The sequence below is a fragment of the Zonotrichia leucophrys genome, chromosome 1, assembly GCF_028769735.1.
Source record: "Zonotrichia leucophrys gambelii isolate GWCS_2022_RI chromosome 1, RI_Zleu_2.0, whole genome shotgun sequence".
Lineage (NCBI taxonomy): Eukaryota > Metazoa > Chordata > Aves > Passeriformes > Passerellidae > Zonotrichia > Zonotrichia leucophrys.
The window spans coordinates 101,056,154-101,074,805 of record NC_088169.1 but is presented as its reverse complement, the minus strand read 5'-3'; the positions used below and the strand labels follow the sequence as shown (position 1 = coordinate 101,074,805).

At 48.7% G+C, this 18,652-nt stretch overlaps 1 protein-coding gene across 1 annotated transcript in view; it reads left to right on the top strand.

Moving 5' to 3' along the window:
• CLPB (ClpB family mitochondrial disaggregase) overlaps window positions 1-18,652 on the top strand; it is a 74,280-nt gene that overhangs the window by 39,980 nt on the left and 15,648 nt on the right. The window contains exons 6-7 of the mRNA XM_064726004.1: window positions 5,912-6,009; window positions 12,041-12,155. Coding sequence (XP_064582074.1) covers window positions 5,912-6,009; window positions 12,041-12,155 — 213 coding nt within the window. The remainder of the gene's footprint in view (window positions 1-5,911; window positions 6,010-12,040; window positions 12,156-18,652) is intronic.

Genomic DNA, 18,652 nt, shown 5'->3' with positions numbered 1-18,652 from the left:
GCAACTTTCCCATTTGCCATAGAATCAGAGAACAGTTTTGGATTGGAAGCGATCTTCAGGCTCGTGTTGTTACAAACCCTCACCATGGACAGGACACCTCTCAATAGATCAGGTTGCTCCAAGTTCTGTCCAGCCTGGCCTTGATCTTTATCACTTATGGAAACTCACCATCTCAGGCTGATTTCCAGCTTCTAATAAGGCTCCTAGCTTTCATTCCTAAAGAAGGAGCTTCTTTTAAATTCTTTTTTACCTGTGGGTTTTTTACATTTAATTTGCCAGAGCAAATACTTCATTGGATTTTCTTCATCCACCCTGGGTTTGGAAGGATGATGGTGTGGTTTCTCCCTTTAGGAGAAGGTCCTAACTCTTCACATGTTAAGGACTTTAATAAATATTATGGGTTTCTTCAGTCTTTACATCTATGTTTCTGACAGTTATCTGCTGGTGGGCTGCTGCTTTCTTTTGGGCAAGATCCACGTTTTCCCCTTGTGGTACAAAGCTCCTTGGCCATGGATTCTTTGCTGGATTTTCTGGTGAGGAAGTTTGGCATGAACATGTGTCCCATTGCAGTGTGATACTTAGGAGCTGAGGTTTGGAGAAAGCCTTTTGCCTTGTCCAAGGCTGAATTGAAGCTTGCACCTTGTCTTGGAAGCTTTCTGACTGCCAGAGCTCTTAGTCTCTGGTTTCCACCAGTTTAACAATTTGTTGGTGTTTTGCTCTTTATCCTTGCAGTCCCTGAGCTAGTTTTCTGTGTGTTGCAGTGCCCTTCAGTGTCTCAGAGGAGTGACCTTCATGCTGTATTTTCCCTGTTTGGTCAGGGCATTTCATTCATTTAATCCTGTGTCACTGGCTCATACAATTGCCTTTCTTACCTTCATTTTGTTTCCAGTCTTTAACAGCTGACCTCACACTCCACCGGTGGGGCTCAGTCCTTTCCTGCAGTCCAGTTTACATGCTGCTTCGACCAGTTTCCTCCTTTGCCTCTGTTCCAGCTTATACATCCTGGTCCTGAGACTATTGTGTCTGTCCAAGTACATAAAGATTTGTGTTCAGTCTGGTTCACAAGGTTTGGGAGCACTGGTTAAGCTGCACCTCCAAGAGGACCTCTCCTTGCTGGTTGCTACCTGCCCTTGTCAGCATCTGACCTTCATCTCAGACCTCTGGGTATCTGCTTTTCCATGTAAACTGTACTCCAGAAATGTCTAATTCTTAGTTAAGTCTAAATCCTTCCTTCACAGAATCACATAATGATTTGGAAGGGACCGTAAGATCATCCAGTTCCAACCCCCCACCATGGGCAGGATCACCTTCCACTAGAACAGGTTGCTTTAAGACCCATCCAATCTGGCTGGACAGATTTAGGTTGGAAAGACTTCTTGTGCTTTGAGAGTGAGGCCAAGGACCAAGGGAGCACCGATTTTGTTCTCTAGAGCTCTGTGAGGGCTGCTGCCAGCCCAGGGCTGTGTGTTAGGCAGTACTTGATGTGGTGGAACTGGAGCTGCTGTAGGTGCAGTGTGTGTGCCCAGGTGGACAACAGGACCAAGGGGATCTTGGCTTGTGTCACCAATAGTGTGGCCAGCAGGACCAGGACAGTGACTGATCCCTGTACCGGGCACTGGTGAGGTCACACCTCAGATCTTGGCATCAGTTTTGTGCCCCTCATGGTAAAATTGGAGGTTCAGGTGTGACCTCCTCAGTCTCTACTACTACTCAAAAGGAGGTTGTAGCCAGGTTCTCACAGGCAACAAGTGACAGGACAAGAAGAAACAGCCTCAAGTTGCACCAGGGGTAGTTTAGGTTTAATATTAGAGGAAATTTCTTCCCTGAAAGTGTTGTCCAGCTGTGGCACAGGCTGCCCAGGGCAGTGGTGGAGTCCCCATCCCTGCAGGAACTTAACAGATGTGTAGATGTTCCACGTGGGGACATCCTGGTCTATGGTGATGGCTGCTCCCTGTGTCCATTTCCAGCACCCACAGCAGCAACCACCATGGCTTTGGTACTTCCAGGCTCCTCTTTCTGAGATTTTGTGCCCTTCAACAGAAAAAAAGAGTTTATTTCCCATTCACTTTTGGGATATTGGATCCAGCAGAGTCTGCTGCAGGGAAAGGGATGCTCCCCAAGTCCCCTCAGTGTGCTGGAGCACAGGATGGGTCCAAGGCAGTGACCTAGGCAGAATGGGTGCTCACAGAGCCTGGTAAAAATCTTGAGGTACTCCTGGTGCAGGAGGAGAGAGAAGGGGAGCAGAGAAGCAGAGAGAAGTGCCCTCAAGGTTCATCCTTGCTGCCTGTACCCAGACCTTGCCTGTACCTGTCCTGCCAGGAGCCAAGTGTGCTCAGACCCTCCACTCAGGACAAGCTCAGTGCTGGGGTTCTATATTGGAAAGAATAGCTTTATACTGGAGAAAATGGCTTTATACTGGAGAGAATAGCTTTGTACTGATTCAATGGCTTTATACTGGGGAGAATGGCATCCCTGTTCAGGGCAGGAGGGTAGGAAATAAATGGTCTTTATGGTCTCTTTGGACTCAAACCAGTCAGCAATTCTGTGATTCTATGAATGGTTTTATAGTGGGGAAAGTGACTTCATATGGGGAGAACAGCCTTATACTGGGGAGAGTGGCTTTATGCAGTGGCTGTATTATGTGGGTAGGGATTTGTATCTACTCTGAAATAACAAGTGATGGACAGGACAAGAGGAAATGGCCTCAAATTGTGCCAGGGGAGGTTTACCTTGGTTATGGGGAAAATTCCTTCCCTTGAAGGGTTGTCCAGCCCTGGCACAAGCTGCCCAAAGCAATGGTGGAGTCCCCATCCCTGAAAGGGATGGCCATGGTAGTTGGGGCACTTGGGGACATGGGTTAGTGGTGGCCCTAGCTGTGCTGGGGCTATGGTTGGACTCAATGGTTTCAGAGGACTTTTCATACCTAAAATGGTCTGTGATTCTGTCCCTGTTGAATGGCTTTGTAGTGGGAGAATGGCTTTCCCTGCCTTTGGTGACTGAAGCAGTGTAGTCTTCTGTGCCAGAGACTTGCACAAGCCCTCAGTTTCCACCTCCACCATATTGTACCTTCTGGACACCAGAGAAGGAAGATGGGAGACATTGAACATTTTGGCATCTTGTCTTTCCATAACACAGGTCACCACAGGCCACTGCTGCTGCCCAGTGGCATCAGACTGGGGGTGTGTCATGCCAGTTCTCTGTCTCCACACCCACTGCTGGGAAGAGCTCAGGACCCAAACACTCAGACAGAGGCTGCCTGTGGGTGTGCCCAGGAACAGGAGGTTTCACACCATCTGGCTGGGCTGTGAAACAAGGTCCTCAAGGTCCTTTCCTTGTGCCAGTAATTGGGGCTTTCTCAAGCTGTGATCTGTCCCCTCTTCGGAGCAGTGTCATTCTCTGGTTGTCCTTATGAGACTCCAATGCCACTGTGTGCCCTGTCCTGTCTGTTAGAAGTGTGAACCTTGCTCTGCCTGCAGAGCTCAGATCTGCTAGTGTTCTGCCCTGACAGGATGGAGTGACAAGAGCAGGGTCTTGGGGCTGCCGAGGACACAGGGAGCATCACTGAGATGTTTCTCCAGGTTCTGTCTGTGCCCTTTGGCATCCTCCTTATCCCCCTGCCATCTCTCCCTCCTCCTGCCATCCCCATCCCTACGCTGACAGCAGTGGGGGACCTAAGTACCAGTATCCGCTGTGTCGCCAGCTCTATTGACAGTTATCCAGAATCTGAAGGAATTCAAGACAAATTGTTAAGAGGATGGAGTTAATAAAATTTGAAAAATTGAGGCCTGTCACTCCACTAAACTTTTTTCGATCCCACTGACAGAAACATATTTCCCCAATGAGTGACCTTCTGCAGCTGCTGCAGCGCCACAATGTGGGGCGGGTGCAGGGAGAGAACCCCCACGCTATTTATCAAATATTATCAGCCAGGGCCTTCTAATATGAGCATGGAGGGTGGGAGGAGGCCACGGGCTCATACAGCCTGAGGTGCTGCCCAGGTGTCCATCTCCAGCTACAGACAGCGAGTGGGAGGTGACAAATTGCCTTCTATTAAGTCGCGGAAGGTTGACGTCCCCTTGGATACTGCTGCAGCCTGTGGCACAGGGTGGGAGAGGGCAGGAGAGGAGGTGGGGATGTGGAGTGGGGTCAGCCAGGGCACCGACAGACCAGTGGCCACTTTTACCTTCTATTAGCAAGCCAAGTGATACTGTTATTTATGGCAGCATAATATTTTATTGCTGCCGGTACTCGAGGTTGGAATCGACCAGTTATAGGAGTCGGGTTCTATCAATTATTGCAGCAATTAGTCAAGTCGTCAAAGCCATTAACAGGGGGATTAGGCCAATATTGGAGAGCCATTATTGATAGATCCAGGGCAAAGCCAAACAAACCCTCCATCAGAAATGAAAGCACGCCTAGCCTCGAGTATGTCATCATTTGGAGAAGTCAGGAACGTGCCCCACTGGTCACTGACAGACCCAGGTGGGTTTTGTGGCGGGGGGGGGGGGGGGTCGTGGGAGCACTGTCTCTTTAATGTATATGGAGCAGCCAGCCCCAGCAGTGTGTAATCTCACCTGTCTTGATCATGGTCTTTATTTGTGAAGACAAGGCTTGCCATAGAAATTAGTCCATGTCAAATGTTTATGGAGCACATTTTTCATTCTGTAAGCAAATATAGTTCCTTGATGCCAAAGCCTGGGAATGGCTAATCTCTGCGGCTCTGCTCCCACCAACTCCCCTTGCTTCATTCATCTGTTCTGATTGCTGCTTGCCCTTACTGAGCACTCCTCGTGCTTTACACTGTCTCATGGCACAGAAGCAGCCTGGTCTGCCTCTGACAAGGTACTTGTCTCACTCCCATGTTTTCAGCAGGGTCACAGAATGATTCAGGCTGGAAGGGACATCAGTGGAGTCATCTGGACCAACTCCCCTGCTCAGGCAGGGGCACATTGCACAGAATTGCAGTGGAAGGATTGGAATAGAAGTCATCCCAGAACTGCTGAGCACAGTTATGGGGTCTTCCTCCACCAGATTGCTTTCCAAGGCTTGATGACTAGTGGGAGGGTCAGTTTCAGCACCAGTTTGGGGAGTTTGGGACCAATTTGAAGATTCATTCTCATAAACTCTAGCAGTTAGGAGCTGCTGTGGGGTCATGGAGTGCACCGGTGTTAGTGACAAGTCTCTGCCTTAGAGACAGCTCCTGAGATACTGAGAGTCAGAGATGAATCCCGAGACCTTGTTTGCCCCTCTGGCTATTGCCTTTACTCCTGTCTCCTGATATCACTGAGTTTCCCTCCCTGTACTTCCCATCACTGCAACCAGACCAGTTTGATACGGAATTCTCTTCTGCAACCCAGTGTATCTAGGAGGGAGAGCTCTCTCCATGCGTGTGTGTTTCTGTGGGGTGCCCATCCAACTCAGTCTAGCTCAGTCTCTGGGGTTTGTTGGTTTTGGGTTTTTTTTAATTATACTGCAAGGAAGGGTGTGATTTTCCCCCAGAAGTGCTCCAGGGGCTCGGTGGAGCAGCTGGTCCACAGGCAACAGCCAGCTCCAGCTTCAGCTCCCGCTGACACAGGCACTATATCCAATTGAAGCTGTAATGGTCCCATGTGGCTCCCACAGGACTGAGAGTGGGTGCTTTTGTGAGACTGTATTTCCTTCTGGTGACCATGTTCTCTCATGCCTGCACAGCAGCTCTTGGCTGACAAGCCAGCTGTTAGCAGTGACAAGCCCTTTTCTTCCTCCCTGGAGATCCATGCTTGTAACTGCTGCTTGTACATTCTGTCTTTCTGATCCAGACACTCTCCAGAGCAAAGGTTAGGAGGGGACACAGAGAGGATGTGCTTCCTGCTCCTTCTTCCCCAAGACTGAACTCTGAGCTCCCGATCTTACTCATTTCTTGTGCTGTCAGGTGCCAACCCCCTGCAGAAGAATGAAATGGGACACACACCCCTGGATTACGCCCGTGAAGGGGAGGTCATGAACCTTCTGAGAGCATCAGAGGCAAAGGTGAGCCTGATATTCTGGCCAGTTTGGGTTTCCTTTCCCACTACAGGAACAAATTCAAAGATGTCATGTGGATGTGGCATGTGGGGACATGGGTTAGTGGTGGCTTTGGCAGTGCTGGGTGAGCAGCTGGACTTGATGATCTGAAAGCTCTTTTCCAACCCAAATCATTCTATGATTCTATGATTTTATGATTTTAGGGTGCAAGCAATGGAAGGCCACCTTAGCACCCCTACAGCTCCATCCTTTTCCAAAAGAAGTCTGTAAAAATTAAGAACATGATGCATAAGGAAAAGCATCCACTTCTGTAGTATTTTAACTGTGGCTGTGCCCACCTCTTCCAAGTTACCATTTCTCACTCAGGAGTGACCTGCCCAGGATCAGTAATGCTGCTCTGTAACCCCTGGATGCAGTAAAATCCAGAGCCTGTTTTTACTGTATTTTCTGAAACTGTCTGTCGATCAGGCTGGGCTGAGAATCAGAGTCCAGCTATGGCCTGAGATCCAGGTGTTCATGTGCACCAACCTAAGTTAGAAGGCACCCATTTCCATGGTGGGATCTCATCCCTTCAGCCTCCATGTCCCATTTGCTTTAAAGAAGGAAAAGAAACATACTTGCCATCATAGTTCCAATAAAAATGCCAGGAATCAGTACATTTGTGGAGTAGTGGGCTACTAGACAATGAGGGATCTGCAGCTAGATCTCAGGGATTTAAAATTCCTGGGCAGAGGCCTTGTTCAGTGAATTATCAATGGGTAGGAGAGGCCATCACAGCAGTGGCAAGTGATGCCTCATCTCTGTAAGTGTTCAAGGCCGGACTGGATGGGGTTTGGAGCAACCTGGTCTAGTAGAAGATGTCTCTGCCCATGGGAGGGGTTGGAACTGGGTGAGTTTAAGGATCACTTCCAACCCAAACCCTCCTGTGATGCCTTTTGAGCATCATCTCTCCAAGCAGCACAGATCAGCTAGGGCAGGACACTCCCAGATAAGGGGCATTCCCTTGTCACCAGACCACAAGAGCAGGAGCTGAGCTACAAGGGGACCAAGTTTGTTCCTGGCTGCAAAGTTCCTCTGACATTGTGTACCTCAGTGTTTGTTCTATGGGTTTGGAATTTAAACTTGCATGCTATAGACCTGAGGCTAAGAACTTACCACAAGTGGAGGATGAAGGTAATTAAAACTGTGTCAATTACTGCTCTGAGGAGGTATTACCATGAAATAAACCCACCAGGTGTCAACTGCTGCCCTGTCTGTGCTCTCCTCTTAAAGTCAGCACTCAGGCAGGAGTTCAAAACCACATTCCCCAGTGCTAAATAAACCTCTGTCCTTAGTAGGAACAGAGTGATCTTTCCTCTGGGGCTCTCCATACTCCTTCCTGGCAAAGGAAATGCTGCCATGGCTGTCCTCTCTGGTCCTGATGGCTGCTTTTGTAGCCAGTATGTGGTCACTGTGGCAGCTCTGAGAGGTTTTCATAAAATCATGAAGGAAGAAACCTTAAAGTTCATCTCATTCCACTCCACTGCCATGGGCACGGACACCTTCCACTAGACCTGGTTGCTCCAAGCCCCATCCAACCTGGCCTTGAACACTCCCAGGCATGGAACAGCCACAGCTTCTATAGGCAATCTGTGTCAGAGCCTCACCATCCTCACAGGGAAGAATTTCTTCCCAATATCCCATCTAATGCTGCCCTCTCTCTTTCAGGGGGAAGCCATTCCTCCTTGTCCTATCCCTCCACACCCTTATTCAGTCACTCTCCAGCTCTCCTGGGACCTTTTAGGCCCTGGCAGGGGCTCTAAAGTCTCCCTGGAGCCTGCCCTTCTCTGGGTATGCACCCCTAGCTCTCAGCCTGTCTCCAGAGCAGAGGTGATCCAGTCCTTGGAGTACCTCCATGTTCATCAGCTTCATTATCCATTATCCCTCTCAAGCATGGCTGCATTTATGAGAAAACACTCCAAGGGAAGAGGTTCATGAGCACAGCACCCGCAGAACCAAACCTTGGCATAAAACTTGCAAAGAGTGACTATGTATTTCACCTTACAGAAAAAAGAATTTGAAATACTAAAGGAAAACAGGATATAAACTGATCAGCCCAGATGATGTCAGGGACATGAGCTAAGCTGTGATAGCTTTGTGCAGGTCTGGAGAGGGGTTCTTCCATAGGAAGGGCCAGACAAATCTTGAGGTAATTCTTGTGGGTTTAAGAAAGGTTAAAATGAGCTTTTACTGTTCCAAACTCCACATGGAAGGTTGTGGCCAGATTAGCCAAGAGCCAACTTTCAAATAACCAAAAGAGACATTTTTCTCATGAAATGTGCTTAAACCAGCAACCTGAGGATGGTCAGGATGGAAAAAGAAGCATGTGAGTCACAGCTGGAGACTTGTTTTCTTGGAAAGGCCTATCAAAGGGGATGGCTGGGATGAAGTGGACACCAGCTCCTGGTCAGGAGGTCTCACACTGCTGCTTCCAGAAGGGAAAGGGCAACTGTATGCTCTTCCTAGCTGAAATATTCCTTAAAAATCCTTTATCAGATACTGATGAAGACAGGGAGATCACCAGAGGGGTCTGATAGGGTGCAAAGAGGAGCTGAATGGCAAAGACAGACTTGCAAGAGCCAAGCTCAGTCCAGGCACTGCTATCCCTCCAGGGACAGAGGAAAGACACCAGTTTCAAGTGCTTTCCCTCCCTTTTAGTCATAGATACAGAAGTGCTTATTTTAATTTCTTCAGACTGTTTAGCACTGGAAACCAGCTGAAGAGTCCTCAACACTAGGCAAGTGTGGTCTAAGCTCAGGAAAAGCACACACAGAGTTCTGGTTTGGATTTTTTTTTTTTAAAGAATAAAGGAAATCAAAATAAATTAAAAATACATATGAAAACTCCTTGTTATTCTGTCACAAGGATATGTAAATAAAATCTATGGGATATGTCCATCCCGTAATAGTTCTGCCTATTCATTCTCTAGCAGTGATTAAAATGAGCAATAAATTCTCAAAGACTCTCAGTGGAATGTGGCTGCTGGGGAGGATGAAACCCCGGGAGCACCAGTTTCCCCCCAGCTGAATATTCATCACAGGCTGGCTTGGCAGTCTGCTGGTTTATATACAAGTACAATCATCTTCCTCAGGAACAGCTCCAGAGATATATTTCCTTTCTCTCCTTCAACTATTACTTAAGCATAAAAACCAAGGCAAGTTTCAAACTGTTCAGGGCAGGTTTCCTTATTGGTGCTGGGCTCAAGAGAGCATTTACCCCAGCAGATAATTCTACCCCTCCTGCTCTTAAAGAGTTCAGTTATTTTATTCTCCACTTTTCTTCCTTAAAACAACATGTGCTGGCAGTCCAGAAACCCCCTGTGTCCTGGGCTGATCCCACAGCATGGGCAGTAGGTGAGGTGGGGATTTTGCCCCTCTGCTCCACTCAGGTGAGATCCCACCTATAGAGCTGCCTCCAGTCCTGGGGCTCCCAACATCAGAAGGGTGTGGAGCTGCTGGAACAAATCCAGAGGAGGCCACGGAAATGCTCTGAGAGCTGGAGCCCCTCTGCTCTGGAGACAGGCTGGGAGAGTTGGGGTGTTCAGCCTGGAGAAGAGAAGGTTCCAGGGACACCTTAGAGCCCCTGCCAGTGCCTAAAGAGGCTGCAACAGAGCTGGAGAGGGACTCTGGACAAGGACCTGGGGGGACAGGACAAGGGGGAGGGGTTTCACACTGCCAGAGGGCAGGGATAGATGGGATATTGGGAAGAAATTCTTCCCTGTGAGGGTGGTGAGGCTCTTGACACAGATTGTGCAGAGAAGCTGTGGCTGCCCCATGCCTGGAAATGTTCAAGGCCAGGTTGGATGGGGCTTGGAGCAACCAGGTCTAAGTGGAAGGTGTCCCTGCCCATGGCAAAGGGGTTGGAATGGGATGGTCTGTAAGGTTGCTTAAGATCATCCTTCTGTGACTCCGTGACTACCATGCCCACAGTGACAGGCAGACAGCTGTTATCATCTGCCAAAGCATAGATTGAGTCCTTCTCTTTTTAAAAATTAAGATTTCTGATGCTTTTGGCCTTGCATCAGGAAAACTTCTTAACCCAGTTGAGTGCAGAAGTCTGGTTGCCTCCAACATGAGAGTAGAGCAGTGCTCCCTGCATGGCTCTCCAAGCAGGTAGCACCACTGTGCTCCACTTAAGTGCTGATGCTGAGCCAGGCAAGGATCATCAGGACAAGGGAAGATCTGCTGAAGGGTGAGGACACAATCCCCACCAACACCACTGCACACCACAAAGCGAGAAGGTGGGAGCAGCTAGATGTGTATGGAGAGGGGAGCAGATGAGAGAGGAGTGGAAGTTTGTGTCTTATGTAAATTCCAGGATTAATGGGGCTTCTTCTTGGAGGTTCTGTCACCAGTGGATCTAAAATACGTTTTTCTTGGTGGGTTTGCTTGTCCTGGTGTCCCCTGTACAGTGCAAGCTAAGGGAGATGCTCAGGATGCTCCAGGCCAGCGGCATGACCCAGCCAGGAGCTGTGCTAGCACTTTCTGGCCCAATGAGTAGCTGGCCTGTGAGTGCAGGGCTCTCCAGAACAGGTCCTGAGCAGAAAATGGTACTTGTGCACAGGACTTGTACTGTGTCAGTTCTCCAAGGACAGAGGGAGAGGGCATTGCGGAGCATGGGTATTCCTTCTCTTCCTGCACATCTTACCCACTCTCCATAAACCCATGGGAATCATTGGGTGTCCTAACATCACTGATCACATTCCTGCATCTTCCAAAAGGCCAGAGAGGAGGGAGAGAGAAAAGATTTGTCAGGATCCTACAGACACAGACATATGGTGAGGTCGTACCCAGTGCCGGGGGGATCGGCACAGGCAGGATGTCTGTCCCAGAGCTGCTCCACTGGGATCTGCAGGGAAGTTATTGCTCTGTGTGAGGATCAGGGCTCATGGCATCTCTTGTACACGTGAGACTGATAGCACTGGCCAAAATTGGATTGTTCACTATTTATTATTTTTTAACTTCTGTCAGAATCGCTGCTAGCCCAAGAGATGTCAGCAGCCTGGCTGGGGGTTATCCACTCCAGCTCCAGCTGGATCCTGCTGCAGCTTTGGCACCTGCCTTCTGGCTTTGCTGAGGGTGTTTCCCCTTAGTGAGATGGATTCAATGACAGGGACACTGTTCTGTGGGTGCAGTTACTCACTTGGCAAACCCCATGGGATCTTTGTGTTCTGTCTTCATCTGAGTCTGCCTTTGGGGGATGGATCTTCCCAAGGCAGCAGTCTCAGTTGGGAATGTCCAAGCTCAGGTTGTGGCAGCCTTTCTAAAGATCTTAGAATCACAGGTTTTGGGTTGGAAGGGACTTTACAGCTCACCTAATTTCACCCCCCTGCTGTGGGCAGGGACACCTTTCACTAGACCAAGTTGATCCAGGCCCCATCCAACCTTGCCTTGGACACTGCCTGGGATGGTGCAGCCACAGCTGCTCTGGGAAATCTGTGCCAGAGCCTTACCACCCTCACAGGAAATAATTTCTTCCCAATATCCCATCTAATCCTCAATGGGAAGCCATTCCCCCTTGTCCTGTCACTCCATGCCCTTGTCCAAAGTCCCTCTTCAGCTCTCTTGGATGTAAGGCACAGTGATACTCTGCCATCCCTGCAGGATCTGGTTGGAGTCTTTGAACAGGAAATGATTGGAGGGTAGGAAGACAAATCTAGGTAGAACAGTCATGATTTTATCTCCCAAAATAAACAGCACCTAATGGTTAAGAGCTGTTGAGCAGTGCCATTGTTCCCTCTTTGTCACCAGTACAGAGGTAGCACAGGGTCTGGTTTCCCGTCAGCAGAGCAGGATCCCTATTCCCACTCACCCCAACTTCCATTCCATGACAGATTCAGAAATTTCCTCTTGCTAGGGCTGGAGCATCCAGACAGACTGCATCTGCCCTGGGGATGCTCTGGCTCCATGTGAGAGGGATCCCCATACAGGGCTCTGACATCTGTGTAGTGACCCAGTGCTCTGTCAAGTCTCTGATCCCTGTTTTCCTGCCTTCACAGTTCCAGGAGGAGCAGCGCAGGAGGGAGGTGGAGGAGCGGCGGAGATTCCCACTGGAGCAGCGGCTGAAGGAGCACATCATTGGTCAGGAGAATGCCATAGCCACAGTGGGGGCAGGTAGGACCCTTCACACGCTACCAGCTCTGCCCTCCACACCTGCTCCACTGGGGAGAAAGCTGGTGCCTCAAGCCTTGATCTGAGGCTGCCTTGCAAGGTTGCTGGAGAATTCACAGTGGATCCCCCATCCGTGGAAGTGTTTAAAGCCAGGTTGGATGGGACTTAAAGCAGTATGGAAGGTGTCCCTGCCTATGGCAGAGAGTTGGAATGAGATGAGCTTGAAGCTCCCTCCCAACACAAACCATTCTGCGCTTCTATGTAATCAGGGCTCTGACAATCTGGGCTGGGTTTGACTGGCCAGTTCAAAACCTCTGGATCCTGTCAATAATTCCTGACCCATCCGTGCATCCCAGTTAATTCCTGAAAATGGGACAGCAAAATAAGAGCTGTTGAGGCCAGGGCAGAATCACAAGGAACGTGCTGTCAGAAACACAAACCCTTTGCTTTTAGTTAACAAAGAGGAGCCCAGTGTGGGCTGGGAGCTGAGAAGGAGCCGGGAAGGAGCTGGGAAGGAGTCTACACTCCTGCAAAAACAACAGCCACCCTGTGTGTTCAGAGAACGGCTGTGCCTGGGGGCAGCAGCCCGGCTAATTGGGGAGCTGTGATTAATGGGCAGTGCCTGTTCCTGACACAGGTGGCGTTTCTGCGCATTAACGTCCTTGCCTTTATGGAGGTTTTTCTTATTGAATTATAGGGAATGTGCTTGATACCCCTACAGCCTCAGGATATTGGACCAAAAGGTAGTGGGAGACTCTCTGTCCCCTCCTCCCCCCCCCTTCCCTTCTGTCCAGTTTTTCTTTTCATTTTCTTTTCTTTTTGTTTTCTGTCCAGAAGGATGAATTTTAGGACAGGACTTTCTCTCTCAAGCACTTTCTCTCTATCTTTGCTATTTATTTTGTGCCCAGCTGGTTTTCCTGCTGCTTTGTGGACCCTGCATCCCTCCACTCTGCTCTCACCACTGCCATTTGCTGGTGAGCAGACCTGCCACACACCACATCTTCAGATCCACCAAGCCTGCCTGATATGTTTAATTTATAACTGGTGCCTTAATTGAATAATTGGATTTAATCCGTCATTCGGTGCATGATCCAAACAGTCTCCAGAGGGGCTTAGCCAGAATACAAAGGGAACGTGTGATCTGGGGTTAGAAACACAAGGTCTGGAGCAATGGGGATAGAATGGAGTCACAGAATTATGGAATAATTTAGAAAAACCCTCTAAGATCACCAAGTCCAGCTGTTATCCCAGCAACCCCCTGCAAGCGGATGCACCGGGAACGCTGGTGGGGAGCTCACTGCAGCCACAGCCCCAGCAGCATGGCATCACTGCCAGAGGGAAAATCCTTCCCCATTGCCTCCATAGGATGTATCCAAGCCCTGCAGCACTCTTTTCTGATATGTGGAGCAGGACAGGACTGGGAGAAGGTGGATGATGGTTAACTGATGGTGACTGGGCATCTCCCAGCATGCAAGGTTTCTCCTGGTGCCTGACTGGTTGATAGTGGGAGGCAGCTTGGCCACCCCCTTGAGTGAACTGTAGATCTTCAGTTCATCTTAACGAAATATCCATTAAATATTCCATCTCCTGACATCAGAAACAGGCAGGTCATTGCTGCCATCTCAGGAACTGCTGGGGTTCTCTAACTGGTACATACAAATGAGCAGCTAAAAGGCTTAGGGTTGTGTTTCCAGGCACTTCCATAAATGGTTGAGCTCTGGATCTGATTAGGGCTGCTTTGCCTTTTCACTGGAAGATGAGGAGGCAGAAGGGATCAGCAACATCTCCTCTCTGAAGTTATAAGCTAAAGGAGGCATTTTTCCCAAATATATACATATGTGTAATTTTTTTTGGTCTAATATCCTAAATATTATGCCAGGTAAAGAATATATTTTTTTATATGGATATACCATGTTTGCTGGTCAGTACTCACTTTGATGTAGGGTGGTTCAAACCCACCACTTCCCCTTTCCAGAGGGAATAAACCTTGATAGTTGAAGCAATCTGTTCCAGCTCTTCCTGAAGTTGAATAAGGAGCGAGGAAGGAAGAGTGTTGTTTATTTTTCAGGATTTTGAAGGAAGGGTAGTGCAGGAAAATCTATGTTTTAATGATAAAATTCCCAATTTTAGCAGCTATGATATTGAAAATCAGTCAGTGTTTCAAAACTGTAGGGAAATAGATGAGAAGGACTATCATCCTGCTCTGGTCCAAAGGAAACTGGGGTTATTTTGGACAATATAGGATCCTTTATGAGGGCTGTTTTTTGGTGTGTGTTGCTGCCTGCAGGTCAGGTGAAACTTTGCAAGGACACAGCTTTGATCTAATTTGGGGTTCCATAAGCCTGAGCCACCAGCAGCAGGGCTGGAAGAGAGCTTCTTTGGGAATGCTGCAGACCCTGGAGCAGCAGTGCAGTACCTGGATGGAAGCAGTGATCCCAGGATGGGTTTGGCCCCAGAGCCTTCGCCCTGCGGTACCCCAAACCCGGACGGGCCGAGGAGCCCCGCAGAATGAATTGATTTGATAAATGGACATTTATTACACTCACAAATTGGCTGAAACCAATTTCAGTCACATCAAGTGCTGATAACTGCTGGGGTATTGATTTGTGTAAAGTAATACAGTGAATTTATCAGTTCAATAGCGGGCTGAAGGGCCTCTTGGAGACGCAGGGCTGCAGTCACACTGTTACAGATGGACGAAATAAAGCGAGAGCACGGCAGCAATGCCAGGAACAGCTCCGCAGAAGAAGGCCCCAGCGTCATCATCATCAGGCTCTTGTTTTGGACATTGGGGCTGAGTGTCATAATGAGATTTCAGCGCAGCAGTGTGACCTCCCTCCTGGTATTTATTTATTTATTTATTTATGCCAGGAGGAAGGAAGGGGGCAGCTTTCCCAGAGGCAGAGCATGGATTTCATGCTTGGGTGACAATGAAGAGCGGTCAGTGTGGCCAGCAGCTGCTTTGGCAGTGCAGACTCCAAGGAGAAGGGTGCTTCTGTGGCTTTCCTAGCTGAGATTTTCATCCTTGGAACTGGTACTGATGTTCTGCTTTGGCCCAGGATGGGGCTTCTGTTCTACTGCTGAAGCTGAACACTGCACTGGACAGCCTGAGAGAGCTTCCTGCAGCCCCAGTGGTAGAACCTAGGGACTGGTGTCCCTTCCCTAGAGATATCCAGATTTTTTAAGTTTTTCCTAACTTCAAGGGTGCTGTGTGCTGGAATAGCTCATCATTTTCAGGCTGCTTGTAGAAAAGCATTTACACCTCTTCACTCTGTTGATCTGTTTAAGCTGCTGACTAGTGAGGGTGGAACAGTTTGGCTTAGAAGAGTCCTTAAAGCCCATCTCATTCCAACCCCCTGACACGGACAGGGACACCTTCCATTAGACCAGGTCACTCTAAGCCCAATTCTAGCCTGGCCTTTCAGGCACAACTTTTCTTGGCAACCTGTGCCAGTGCCTCACTAGCCTCATAGGAAAGAATTTATTCCTAAATATGATGTTCAGCATCTTCTGACAGAGATCACGTGCTGAATCTAAGCTCTGACTTTACGGTAGTTTTTTAAGGGATGCTTTATATCCCTGGAGTTGCTTTGAGTATTTATCCATAAACTCTGGCATCCTGCTGCAGAGGGGAGGGGAACAAGGCAGCACTTAACCCCACTGTCTTTGGACCCTGAACGTGCTTGACCCTGTGAGTGGTCACTCCATGCCCCAAAGCAGAAGTTTATTACTTTTATTACCATTATTATCTTAGCTGAGATAGCTGCAGGAATTATTGGCGGTTGTGTTACTCCCCATCAGTTTTTATGAAATTTCTCACCCCAGGTGTTTGACCTCTCGTTCATTGCTGTAAAGGGTTGAGAAGGAACATGTGCAGTGCTGGGAAGGGCACACAGAGGGATGCAGCAGAGACCCTTCCCTGCACCTCCCTGTCAGGTGGCTGTTTCCAGGGCTGACTTGGCCAGGGAGCAGCTGAAGGACAGGATGGGATTCCCACCAGTCTTTGCCCAGGATTTTGAACAGAACCAGATTGCTGGCTACAGCCAAGCTGGTCTGTCATGCTGATATGCCCAGGCAGGGTGAGATGGAGCCAGGCACCAGCCAGTGCTGCATCTGGCCTTGGCCCAAGCTAATTAAGCCTTGGCAGGAGTCAGGACTCATTAGCATGGCCAAGGGGACAGGTAATGCATCTGCCTGTGCCCAGGCAGGGAATGGCAAGTCCTTGAGGCACTGGGGTTCAGCTCCCACTAAATGCACAATCCCAGCACTCAGTCCCATTTCTGAAAGGGTTGGAACTGTGGTCTTTAAGGTCCCTTCCAACCCACACCCTTCTACAGTTACATGATTCTACATGCCTTGGATTTAAGGTTACATTGGGGATTTTTTTTGATGTTTGGACAGTGATGCAAACCTTCATCTTCATCCTGAGCTACCACTGCCTTTTGGGAGGCCCTTCTGAATTTCCCTGCAGACTTTACAGGGATTAGAAATTCAGTTCCCACTCTCTTCCTAAGTGGCTGCAGTGGTTAATCACCTTTGTTATTAAAACTGTTCTGCTTTATTTGTAGTTTGATCTTCTTGCTACAGCCCCTGGAGCACCTTAATTTTCTCTGTCGCTGAGAAGTTCAGTGCCTTCTTGGGGAGATACTTAATGACTGTGGTCAGGTCACTCCTCACACCCCTCATCATTAACCTCAGCTCATTGATTTGTTCTTGTAGTGAGGCTTTGCTCACTGGATCTGCTGGCTCCCCTGCTACCTGGGTCTCCTGGAATACAAGCATGGACTCTGAGGAACGAGGTTTCATGCAGGTCTTGCAGCTCCAAATTCCCATGAGACCCCTCCATGCATCTCTAAACTCCAGCTGCTGGAATATCTGACTTGAGCTGCTGCTGTTTAACTTCTTCCCAATGTGTCCCTGCTGGCACAGGCAGCATTTCCATGTCAGGCTGTAGCCTGTGACATTCCATTTCTTATTATTTGCAAAATGGAAATATTGTTTAAATATTTTTATATGCAAATCTTTTTTGTGCAAAATGGCACTATTTATTTCCCATGTCAGTTTGTTCTCCTGTGCAGGAAGAACTCGTGGCGTGCTATGCCTAGAATGCCTTTTTTTAGCTGTCTTCTATTTACCACACCCCATCAAGAAAAGGGTTTTATGGACTGACTTTGAGATTGAATTTAAGAATTCTGCAGTTTTAAAATCCACTCTTGTGCCCTTCTGCCAGCTCAGGGAAGAAAACAAACCCACAGCTCCCCACAGAGCCAGCCAGTGCCTCATTCAAGGGAGACACAGGACTGAGGCACAAGGACAGAGGCTGAGGCCCAGGATAGCGGCCAGAAGAAGATGAGGGAGCTGTGTTTTGAGGGTGACAGTCACAAAGAGAAGTGGGTTTATTCTTTCTTGGCTTTATTCCTGTTTTTGCTGTGGACACCACTGAAAGGCAGCAGAGGCTGAGCTTTGCCATGCCATGTGCAGCAGCATTCCAAGAGCTTTAAGCCACAGCTCTCCCAGTGTTTTCTTTCTGCTCATCCCACCTCCAATGCTGCTGTTTTCCCCCAATTTCCACTTTCAAATTCCTTGTCAGTTACAATTTTTGAGCATCTTGCCATTTTCATGCGCTGTTTCCTAATGTACCACATTTTGGGTTCAGCTGGATCTGGGGGTGCCATGTGCCACTCATGAGACCTTGCTGGGTCTGAGGGGTCCTGAGACTGTACATAGTGCATGTTCTCTTTTACAAAACACCTTACAAGATTTACAGGCTGGATTGAAGTACTGCAGATAAAGCAGAAAGGCTGGGATGTCAGTTAATCTCTCACATGGAACTGGAAGCTGGTCTGATCCAGGGAAACCACTTCTGTGTTTCAGAGACCAGATCCAGCCTGCACAGGAAGAGATTTGATCTTTTGGCCTCAAAAGCAGTTCCTCCTCCTTCAAATAAGTCCAGTGCAATGATGTTACTGGTCACAGAGCCTGAGGCTGCTCTGGGGGGCTGGAGAGAGCCATGGGCACCCATGGGGATAGGTGCTATCCCCCACTCTGCACAGCAGATCCATGTCTGTCCTGAGAAAGGGCTGTGCTGGTCAGACTGGGAGTTTGGGAAGGAATCAGGGCTCTTGCCTTTTGTAAAATTTTCCACTGGTATCTCACCCAGGATGCACTTGGATGCTGCTATCCAGGGAGGCACTGAGATAATCACCACACTTTTCCCAATCCTTGCACCAATTCAGAGCGTTTGTGACCTTCAGCCACCTCTTTCTTCCCATTCCATGCCAGAAATAACCTATAAACCTCTTCAAAACTGATGGTTTTTCCTCACAGAAAGGTTGCACTTGGGAGCTGGCGAGGCAGAGCGCCTCTCCATCCCTCTGTCCATCCATCCATCCTTGTCCCCCCCCTCCACCATCTCCCTGGCAACGCTGAGTGCACATCCTGGAAAACTTTATCCGAAATCTGCTCTGGGCAGCTTTCCAAATCCATGCTAACCTTATTAG